At 36.1% G+C, this 12,206-nt stretch overlaps 1 protein-coding gene across 9 annotated transcripts in view; it reads right to left on the minus strand.

Annotated features, from left to right (window-relative positions):
* Window positions 1–297: 297 nt before the first annotated feature.
* Window positions 298–12,206, minus strand: part of LOC150022090 (WD repeat, SAM and U-box domain-containing protein 1) — a 429,825-nt gene continuing 417,916 nt past the window's right edge. For all 9 annotated transcript variants that reach the window (XM_090280155.1, XM_090280147.1, XM_090280139.1 and 6 more), the window contains one exon: window positions 298–473. In XM_090280155.1, the coding sequence (XP_090136281.1) occupies window positions 316–473 (158 nt within the window). In that variant the 3' untranslated portion in view covers window positions 298–315. The remainder of the gene's footprint in view (window positions 474–12,206) is intronic.

Consider the following 12,206-nt stretch of genomic DNA (forward strand, 5'->3'; position numbering starts at 1 on the left):
CTATATCTTTGCTTGTAATAGAAGATGATCTATATCTAATAAGAATGATATTGATCATTGCGATTTAAAATCAAACTTTGTTTCTCTAAAAATTTTTCACTAGTATAAAAAGGCTTTTATAATAAAGATAGAAAAGAGGTTAGATGTGTTATTTAGTCCATATATTTTAAAGGATAAAAATAGATACTAGTATAGGTAACTAAATTTAAGATTACCTTTCTCCTTCTGTTTTGCTTTTAATGTCTGATTAGTATTTACCTTTAGATCATTCAAATGAGATACCTGGTAAAATGTAAATATATAAAATACACAGTTTTATTTTTGATGTGTCTCGAGCCATCGATCGATGGCCATTTTCAGAGTCCTGTTTGGTGTGAGTATCACTGAAGGAAGAACAAGATTTGTCATAGGACTTGTACGTTTCCTTTTGCTTATCCAATTTTCCATTGCTTCCTTTTCATATGAATAGCCATCTAAAAAAAAAAAAAAAAAAACCCACAAATTATTTGCAATGTAGAAACAGGAAGTTAGGATTACTAAAATGAGTTGGGTATAAAAACTCCATTGCCACGATCTTTATTGTGACTTAAGTGGTGGTGTCTTAGACCGCCCAAATATTTCTGCCACGGTACCCTAAGACATTAAGATGCATTAAGATTGCACAAATTACCTTAAACTGTGTCAATATTTTACTGATTCTTTTTGAACACTACAACTGAAAAAGAACCCTGTCAAAAATTCAGATGTATTGGAAAGGAAGGAAAAGAGAGTAGAGAGCGGTACTCAAGGTACATTAGAACAGACATCGAGAAATGATAGAACTTGTCCCGCTAAGGACTTGACAGTAAAGGTATCTGTGATGCAAAAAGAAATAAGACCCACTGGCTAAAATCTTTAATGCCATGTTCTTGCAAAATTATTCACCTTTGCACATGTAAGACTGGAGTTTTTGCTTCATTATACCTTTTTATACTGGTACTTCTTTCTTTTAAACTGAAAATGTTAGTTCCTTATTGTGGTTACACATTAACCTATTTGCTTTCATCTACAGTGCCTACCACTGTTTCAGACTAACAATACCAACATACCACTAACAGAAGAGATCCACAGGAGTTGTCTAAGTGCAAAGTGGTGTTTGAAAATCACTTGAAAAAAAACTTCTGTTCAATAATGTTACCAACTTGACATACAGTTTGTTCCATTTGCTTCCCTTTTTATCCTCCCAATGTTTACAGATTGGTTTGGTTTTCATGATTTATTTTAACTCTGTACATTTAAGTGGTTTCTAAGTAAGAACTATAAAACAAGGTACATTCAGAGAAGTCTAGTGTATCTTTGTCCAACCTATGTAAATGCATTGAATTTGGTTTGCTAACATTTTGAGAATTTTTCTATGTTCATCAGGAATATTGGCCTATGATTTTCTTTTCATGTAGTGCCCTTGTCTGCTTTTTTATCTGGGTAATGCTGGCAATATAAAATGAGTTTGGATAAGTTTCCTCTTTTTTCTGTTTTATGAAAGAGTTTGAGAAGGATTAGTATTAATTCTTCTTTAAATGTTTATTTCTTATATCTGTGGAATATTAACACTTCACCTATTTTTCACTTTTTTTCTTTTGGATTTTGAGTCCAGGTTAGAAAGTTTCCCTGTTTCCAGGTTATCAAGGAATTTACTACATTTTCTTCAGGACATAGTACAGTTTCATCTTTATGTTGATATCTCTGATCACTTGGAATTAATTTAGATATACAGTATAGAAGATGAAGCCAGTTTTATCCTTTTTCATATGGCTGTTCAGTAATCAGAATACCATTTGTTTAAATTATTTTAAAATTATTTTCCCACTGATTTAAAATGCCATTTTTATCATTCATTAAATTTCCAAATGCACTTGAGTCAATTTCTGAATTTTTAAAAATTATTTTTAAAAATTATTTTCCACTGGTCTGTCTACTCATTTGCCAGTTGCACACTGTGTTATTTATAGAAGCTTTATAACATGTTCTCACATCTGGTAGGGCTGCTGACACTGGTAGGGCTGCTGACACTCCTCTTTGTTGCTGTTTTTAACTTCCTAGGTTATTTGTTGTGTGTTCTTTCCAACAGAGCCTAATAATCATCTTCTGAATCTCTAGGGAGAAACCTAATAGCCTTCCTAGCTATCATCATCTTATGCTTTACATTTGTTCCAAGTATACTTTACAGGGATTTTTAAAATAGTTTTATGTCTGGTAAATTTTGCGTATTTATATCTAGGGTTTTGCTTTTGTTATTGTAAATTAAGTCCTCCATTATACCTTTTAACTGCTTTGTGTTTACATGTTTGAAGGCTGTTTTTTTCTCTTTGACTTAACTTGCTAAGTGCTGATTAGCCTTATGAAGCTATTGTCTCTCAGCTCCAGACTTATACATGATGCTGAGGTACATACTGGGGCCAGGATACTGCAAACCACATTTCAGTTTTGCCAGCTAGTTCCTTGTTAGGTCCTGGAATAGGATTCTCTAAAGGGAGACATAACCAGGGTGAAGGCCCCTCTGTGTTGTGCTGGCATAGCCCTCCAACTGGCAAGAGTAGTTGGTTACACTCTTCAGACTTCTGCTTGTTTCTTTGTTTGTACTGTCCAAATGTGTCTTATCCTGTCCCCTTTAGAGAAATAAGCATCAGCTGGGTAGCTCCCCCTCTAGAGGCCTGGTTCTGAGAGATCCATGTGAGACTCTGATAACCTCAACTTCTTCCCTTTGTTCTCTGAGTCCTAGAGCTGGTAGATGTTTTCTGCAGATGTTCTGCTACTACCTTTTGTTTTTGTTTAAGATGTAATTCACATACGATAAAATCCACCATTCTATGTATGCAATTCAGTGGTTCTTAGTATAATTCAACCATCACCACTGTCTAATTTCAGGACATTTTCATCACTCCATAAAGAAGCCCTGCACCCATTAGAAGTCACTCCTTCCCACCCTTGGCAACCACTAACCTATTGTGTCTTTGTGGATTTGCCTAGTCTGAATATTTCCTATAAACAGAATCATACAATATGTTGTCTTTGGTGTCTGGCTTCTTTCACTGAGCATGATAATGTTTCTAAGGTTCATCCATGTAACACCTATAAGTATTTGTTCCTTTTTGTGGTTGATTAGTATTCCATTGAATGGATATACCACATTTTATTTGTTGATCCAATGATGGGACATTGGGTTATTTCTACTTTTTGGCTATTAACCAATAATGCTCTTATGAATATTCATGTACAGTCTTTTAGAGCAACATACATTTTCTATTCTCTTGGATATATAGCTAGGAGTACAATTGCTGGATCAAATGGTAATTGCAATTGCAGCTGTACCATTTTACCTCCTCACCAGCAATATTTTTACACTTCCTTATCATCACAAGTTATTTTCCATCTTTTTTATTCTAGTCATCCTAATGGATATAACATATTTCACTGTGGTTTGATTTTCATTTCCCTAATGCTATTGAGCATCTTTTCTAGTGCTTATTGGCCATTTGTCTATCTTCTGTGGAGAAAGTCTATTCAAATCTTCTGCCTATTTTTAATTGGGTTATTTGTCTTACTGTTGAATTGTAAGACCAGATTAAGTAGGAAAATATACAGGAGATCCTCAAATAATGTCATTCTGTTTAACATCCTTTAGTTATAATGTTGATGAGATGGTGTAGGAACTTAATTCTTTGTTGATATCAATTAGCCTATGGTAAAATGGGTTTTGTTATGTCATTTTGCTTGAAGTTACAGAATCTATCAACATTAAGTGAGGGCTTAGTAGACTCAATTTTTATTTATAAAAAGCTGAGAATAATGAGCCTCAGTTTTATAGAGTACCATCACACTGGCCTATTACTGATAAATGATGTATGTATTAATCTCACTGTGAAATATTGAGTTCCGTGACAGCTAATTCATTTGCTACTAGGCTAGATAAATCTGATAATAGCATGTTTTTTAACCTTCCTGGTGAAAAGAGCCAGGTTTATTATTAATCTGTTATATTCCATGATGATGACATTAAGACTGTTATTTCTGATAGTAGTGTTTAGTGCTTAAATATGGTTGTGAATGTCCCCTGTGTATTCAAAAAGGTGCATTTTCTATTTCGAACGTTGAGTTTTAGATATTACTTTGATTGGTTTTGGACTGAGAGGCTCAAGTCTATTACTATGCTTTCTCCTCACATCATCTGTGCTTTCTGTGTTTGGGACTGCAGAGCTAGTAATGGTTATCTTCATTGAGAATCACGGTCTTCAGTATTAGAGTACCCTCCTGTGTCTTTTTAAATTTAGGGGATGTTTTCATTCTATTTTTGTAGACAAGTATGTGACCCCTTTAGTTCAACTGTCTTGTTTTTGCCTATTTTATTTCTAACCTGTCTGAATCATTTTGAGTTTGGGTTGAGCTTTGTTAGCTAATCTCAACTCTTGTCTCTTTAGAATTAAGCCAAATTATTTATTAAAATTACTAGTATGTTTGGTAATGGTGCTATCACTCTTTTTTATATTTTTATAAATCACATATATAAATTCTTTCACTATAGTAGGAGCTGGTTTCATCAGTTTTGATGCTTATGAGGTTTGTATTTTTGATCTACTGGTTACCTTTACACTAATATCTTTTACTTAGCTAATTCAATTCCTTAATTTCTCATTCTCTCCATTTTTAATAGGTAATATAATATCTACGTTGTGAGAGCATATCATCATCATATAGTATTTTATTACCTTTAATGGAATTCTCTTTAGTGAATGATTTTTCCTTGCCTGCTTGTGAGTTGTCAGGTAGCAGTGAGTAAAACGTGAGCTCATTTGCTCTGTGAAGATTCAGGTTATGTACTGTGCGGAAGTCGGTTACACTTGTCATGGTTTACCCTAAAGTTTAGTATCAGCTTTCTACACAATTATAAAACCGTGATTCTTTGAAATAATTAACAGTTTTCTACTGGAAACAAATATATTCCCTAAAACAGAGAAGGCAGAAATTCGGAGTGGATCTACACTGGGATGAACTTTGGTAGAACTGTTTCAAATTTTCAAAATAATTAGCAAAGCAGCTAGAGGGATTGTCAGACACAAAGCAAAGACCACTTTCCCACCCCCACTTACACACAGAGCCTTTCATATATAAATGAAAAAGGAGTGAAAACATGATCTTAACTAAAAACAATTGATATTCCTGGTTTCTTTTAAAAATCCCTTAAGTTTGCTGCAACTAGAGTAAGCTTATTTGAAATAAAACGTGTCACCAGGGAGAAAAACTGGCACTTTGGAAAAGAAAATATATAGTGTATATTATATTTACTATTAACTAGGTTTGCTTGTTTTCAGTACCTAATTAAGTTTTCATCTGAACAGTACCATCTGACTTGCTATAAACCAAGATCTGTACCAGGTAGTTCTAGGACAATATTTACTCTCCATTTACAAAATTTTATTTCAAATGCCAGGTTAATATAATCAGGTAAATAGGTTCTGGCAGAACATTATATTTATAAGATATTTTCATTCCTTAGATTTCAATTTCTGATAGATTATGTAAGCCCCCAAATTTCTTACTACTATTGTACTTAGAAATGGTGACTAGAAGAAGCATCTTTTTACATGGATTTGAAGATTCTAGGTTCAAAAGGCTTAACTCTAGTGAAAGGTTCAAGTTAAAAAAAAAATTAGTTCATTGGCTTGGACTCTGAATTTATATTATCACTATTCAAGAAGAAAAGCTTGTCAGCCCACTGCTGCACTGTGGTCCTGGGAAACGGACAAAGCAAGCCCAACACCTCTCTGGAGCTGTACACCCTCTTTCCAGACTAGAATTCCACAGGTAATACTTGACTGAAGACAAGCACACAGAGGAACACACCCAGACAGCAAAGACCAGGATCAGGGACCCACAAACCTTTGAAAATAGATACAGCCTGTCAGTGTATCTAAAATAAAATTCTGTGAAAAAGGAATATTTAATACTCATAGCTACTGTGTCTCATTAGACTTCCCTATATTAACTCATTTAGTCTGCACAACCACCTTATGAAGGAGTTCATTCACAGCCTGAATAATTTCCCAAGGTCACACAGGTAGGGAAAGACAAAGCTGAGTGTAAACCCAGGCAGTCTGGGTCCAGAGTCTACATGCTAAGTCAGATTTCAGTCACTGAAATTTTGAAAAAAAACCTGAATGAGAATGTTAAGTAGTATTAAGACAATCAGAATAAATGGCTTGTAGGTAGGTCTGAGAAAGTCTATGGAGATGAGGTATATAAAATGAGAATGGCTGAAAGCTTTCCACAGATAAAAAGGCAAGAAATTCCATTGAAGAAGCACTGTGTGCCTTAAACAAGAGAATAAGTATCAAAGAGAAACTGTCTGAAACAAATTAGAATTAAACTGACATTATACTACAAACACAAGCCAGAGAGTGTATTCTCTACACTTGAGATAACATTGAAAACTTGAGAGAGGAAAAAGAAAGCAGGCAGATACGGTTTATTAGGCTTTTATAATTTTGAAATTAGGTTTTTATAATTTTGAAAGGATGAATTATAAGTGTGAACACTGATTTTTCTAAAAATATATATAAATGATTTAACATTGAAATGATCAGAATAAGTATGAAAGGAATAAAAAAAATATTTGAAATGCTTGACTAGTAGTTGTCATTTCTATTCCTCACTCCACCACCAAATTAATAAAAATGTCGAGATTTTCTTTTGTAGTAGTATAACAAAATGATTCTCAAATTTATCTGGAGGTCTAAATGGGCAAAAATTGGACAAATCAATTTTTAAAAATAATGAAATGAGTATAAAAATTAAAATTGAAACATGGCTATGTATAGCATTAAGAATTTATTGAACACAGTTAATTTATAGCTCATTCATACCATGAAATACTGTCCTGTAGTTGAGAATGAAGTAGTTTTGAATATATACTGACGAGGAGTATTATCTTGATACATTAAGTAAATAACAGCAATTTTTCAAAAGTATGTGTCATAGCCTATATGTTATAGAACAAGTTATAAATGGATAGACAAATATCTGGAAGGATAAACCAGAGTACAGAAGCATCTCCCCATTTCCAAAATATGTATTTCTGTTTTGTTTTTGTTTACCAAGCACATGCCGTTTTCATAATTTAAAAGGACAGATGAATACAAATATTGTGTAAGTGTATTGAATTATAAGCAGAAACAGGTCTTGGAAATTTTTCTGAGGCAGTTAATAAAGTATATGCCTTCCAAAACACCAGGGGGAAAATGCCAGGAGAGGACACATGATTAATTCAGAAAAATTTAGGATAGGAAGAAATGGGAACTAGAAGAGAGCAAAATAGATTGAAAACATATGCTGGAAGGAATTTACTGTGTCACAATATAAAGAAATCAGTTCAATTCTATTAAAAATGAGGACTGAGTGTTTTTTAATTAATTCAACTGTGTGTTTTCCACAGGGAACACTTCTAAGAGACTCTTCTGGGATTTTGCTAAATGAAAATAGTCCCAAACAGTTATTTACTGAATGATTCCATTCACATAAAACTTTGAAATGACTACATTTTAGAAATGGAGGATAGATTACTGGTAGAGGTGGGTAGGTAATGGATGTAGATATAAAAAGGCATCAGAAAGGGTCTTCTGGGGTTGGAACTGTTCTGTCTTGAGTGGTGGTTGATGCTCAAACCCCCCAAAGTGACAAAATTGTGTAGGACTTAATACACACATGTAAAACTGAGAAAAATCTAAAGATTTGTGGATTACATCCATGTTGTGTGGGATGGGGTAGGGAAGACTGTGCAAAATGTACACAATACCTCTCTTAGATCTTAGAACTGCATGGCAGTCTATAACTGCTTCAATAAAAACAATAAGACATAAAAATAAATGGGTGGCACCGCAAAGGCTGAAAGACACACTAAATATAAGTAAGGCTTTGGAGCGACTAGAATTCTTATACTGATGGTGAAAGTATAAACAGATTCCTAGGATTAGACCCAGTAGAAATATAGTTTGTTCACCAAAAAAACAGGAATAAAGATTCAGGGCAGCAATAACCATCAGAGTAGAATACATAAATAAATTGCAGTATATTCATACATGAGAATGAACAAATTACTGCTTGGTGCAACCACATAGACAAATCACACAAACATGGTGATTAATAAAAGAAGTTAGACCAAAATAATATATTTTGATTCAATTTAGATAAAGTTTAATAAAAATACTTCTAATTATAATGTTATAAGTCAGGATATTGCTTACCCTTGGTTCAATATGTGAAAGTTCAAGATGGGTACCTATGTTTCTTTTAGAAAGAAATACACCATGCAGGTATAAACAGAAGAAGAGCCAAGATTAAAATAAATGAGACAAAATTCATGGCAAAATACATTAAATGATGTATTAAGGTGATAAAAATGCAAACCTTCAAGAAGAGAGAATATTGAAAAATCTAAATTGATGGACTAACCTATTAAAAGCTGGATTTGAGAACTTGTGATAAAGATGGCACTGTAGGCAGACATGACTTGCCTCTGCACCAACACATCAAAATTACAACTAAAATATAGAACAACCATTGCTTAAAATCAACAGAAATCGAGTTGAATGGAAGTCTGAAAACGACGGAATTAAACCCCATCCATCCAGATTGGTAGGAGGAGCACAGACACGGAACAGGTGGTCCCACACCCACGTGTGGTGGATAAAAACTCAGGAGGGTTATCACAGAAGCAAGGAGTCCCAGCCCCACACCAGGCACCCCAGCACAGAGCTCCTGTGCCAGGAAGATAAGTCCCCACAACTTCTGGCTGCAAAAACCAATGGGGATTGATTCAGTGGAAGAAACTGCTGGAGCCCCAAGAAGTTCCTCTTAATGAGCCCACACATGGACTCACCTACTCAGACTCACTCCCTCAGAGAATCGGGGTGGCAGCTTGAAAGGCCCCAGTGGCATACAAGGAGTAACTGAAGTATCTGGCATCAAAGTGAGCAAAGACCATTGTCCCTTTTCTAAAGCCTCCCCCCACAGAGCTACAGACCCAACCAGGCAAGTTGGTGCCATACCTGAGACTCCATAAAACTGGCTAACACTGTTTGACCCACAGTGAGGTCTCCAGAGGCTCCACTGCACTCAATTTATTGGCCCACCCAAGCTGTTTTCCCGTATGAATGGCTGATCTTGGCTCATGCTTCACAACTTCCTAACTCCTCTCAAATAAGCAACAGCTGGCCTTAGTGAGCCCCTGGCCTGGTGCCAGTAGCTGGCAGCCTAGATTCACAGCTTGGCTTCTCCTGGGAATTTCCAAGCCCCACACAAATAGCCATCTCAGGTTGTTTTATCGCTCAGGCAGCATCACCCTGCTCAAAACACAGGTGCGGGCTGATATGGGCCTGCACCACCTGGGAAATGCCAGGGCCAGCACACCCAGCAGACAGCTACAGACCACACTGGAGTACCACCACCCTGCCCCTGCACAGCTGATCTTCCAATGAGGGCGGAGGTTGGTGGTCAGTGGTCACAGCCAGTCCTTGCAGCTGACTGGCCTGGGTAAATTTCTCCCATTGATTTGCAAACAAGGCTCAACCACAAGAGGAGAGTGTAGTCAGCCAACATGAAGGATGCACCTCAAGTACTCAGTTTGGGTGATAGGGGAGGCTCTGCCACTGGACCCTACAGTAGGACACCTACTACATTAGGCCACACTATGAGACATGAAGTCAAAACAGCTCTACCTAATACATAGAAACAAACACAGGGATGCTGCAAAAATGAGGAGACAAGGAAACATGGCCCAAATGAAAGAACTGATAAAAAAAATCCAGAAAAAGAACTGAATGGAATGGACATAAGCAATCTATCAGATGCAGAGTTCAAAACACTGGCTATAAGGATGCTCAAGGAACTTAGTGAGGATCTCAGCAGCATAAAAATGATTCAGAAATAAAGAAAACACTAAATTGAAATAAATAACTCTTTACAGGGAAACAAAAGTAGAGGGGATGAAGCTGATAATCAAATCAATGATATGGAGCATAAGGAAGCAAAAACAACCAATTAGAACAACGAAGAAAAACGAATCCAAAAACAAATGAGGGTAGGATAAGAAGCCTCTGGACAACTTCAAGAGGTCCAACATTAGTATTAGGGGTGCCAGAAGGGGAAGAGAGCAAGAAATGGGAAATTATTTGAAAAAATAATAAAAGAAAACTTACTTAATTTGGTGAAGAAAATAGACATGCAAGTTCAGAAAGCACAGAGAGTCCCAACCAAGATGGATGCAGAGGGGCCCACACCAAGACACATCATGAGTAAAATGCCAAAGGGTAAAGATATAGAGAGAATCTTAAAAGCGGCAAGAGAAAAGAACTTAAGTTACCTACAGGAAAGTTCCCATAAGACTGTCAGTTGATTTCTCAAAAGGAATTTTGCACGCTATAAGGTATTGGCAAGAAGTATTCAATATGATGAAAAGCAAGGACCGACAGCCAAGATTGCTCTACCAAGCAGAGCTATCATTTAGAATCAAAGGGCATCGCTTCTCGGCCTTTTGGCTAAGATCAAGTGTAGAATCAAAGGGCAGATAAAGAGCTTCCCAGACAAGAAAAAACTAAAGGAGCTCATCATCACCAAACCATTACTATATTATATGTTAAAGGGACTTATTTAAGAAAAAGAAGAACAAAACTATAGACAATAAAATGGCAAAAAATACAGATCTATCAACAACTGAATCTAAAAAACAAACTAAGCAAACAAGAAGAACACACAGAATCATGGATACAAAAGCGTTTTGATGGTTGCCATATGGAAGGAGGTTGGAGGAATGGGTGAGGAGATTAATAAGTACAAATAGGTAGTTACAGAATTGCTGTGGGGATGTAAAGTACAGTACAGGAAATGGACTAACCAAAGAGCTTATTTGCATGACTCATGGACATGAGTAATGGTGGGGGGATTGCCTGAGGGTGTGGGGTTGCTGGGTGGAGGAGTGTCAAGAGGGGAAAAATCAGGACAACTGTAACAGCATAATCAATAAAATGTAATTTAAAAAATAAAAACGATTTGAATTCATAACTATCTGTGATTAAAAACTCTCATACTAAGAAACCCCACATCATGATGACTTCACCAATAAGTTCTATCAAAGTTTAAGGAAAAGATAATAGCAGTACAGTACAAACTCAAACAAAATATGGAGGAGAGGGAACACTTACCAATTCATTTTACAAGGCTAGAATTACCTCACACTATATCAGACAGACATTACAAGAAAACTGCAGCTAATATCCCTTAGGAACACAGATACAAAAATATTTAATAATTTAATCACATCAAATTCAGCATACATAAAGAGGATAATACAAACCCTAAAGGTTCCACGAGGGGTGGGGATGGGGGGACTGTTCTAACAAATAAATTCAGCAAAGTTGCAGGATACAAAATCAACATACAAAATCACTTGTGGTTCTACACAGTAACAATAAAAAATTTACAGACGGACTTAAAGAAATTCCAATTATATATAGGTAAATAAACTTAAAGAAGTTAAAGGCACAAATAAAATTAAAGACATCCCATGTTCAGGGACAGCAAGACTTAGTTAAAATTCCCATGCTACCCAAAGCAATTACAGAGTCAATGCAATCCCAATAAAAATCTCAGTGACTATTTTGCAGAAATAGAAAAATCCATCCTAAAATTCATATGGACTCGCAAGGGAACCTGAATAGCCAAAACAATCTTGAAAGAGGAAAACAAAGTTGGAAGATTCACATTTCTCAATTTCAAAAGTTACTACAAATTGACACATCTAAATGGTGTGGTACTGGCATAAAGACACGTGTAGGCCAACAGAATAGAGAGTACAGAAATAAACCTTCATATATATAGTCTAATTGTTACAGAAACAGGGGAGTCCAAAAATCCCCAGAGTTTGCGGCTGGGGGATGGGGAGAAGGAAGCAGCTTTCAGAATGCCTCCACATGCCTGAGGCTGATGGCTGGTGTCTTTCATTAGGCAAAATTGCTTGGATGCTTCCAAGGCCTCAGGTGGATGGGAGGAGTCTTGAACCAGGGGACGGTATGGAAAGCACACAGAGCCTACGTGGGGTTCTGTGAATGGTCAGAACTGTTGGCAACACCCACTGCGTCAGAGGACGCAGTCAGGGATATATAGGCAGCTGCAGACACGTT

Source organism: Furipterus horrens, unplaced genomic scaffold, assembly GCF_987537825.1.
Source record: "Furipterus horrens unplaced genomic scaffold, mFurHor1.1.pri manual_scaffold_1, whole genome shotgun sequence".
Classification (NCBI taxonomy): domain Eukaryota; kingdom Metazoa; phylum Chordata; class Mammalia; order Chiroptera; family Furipteridae; genus Furipterus; species Furipterus horrens.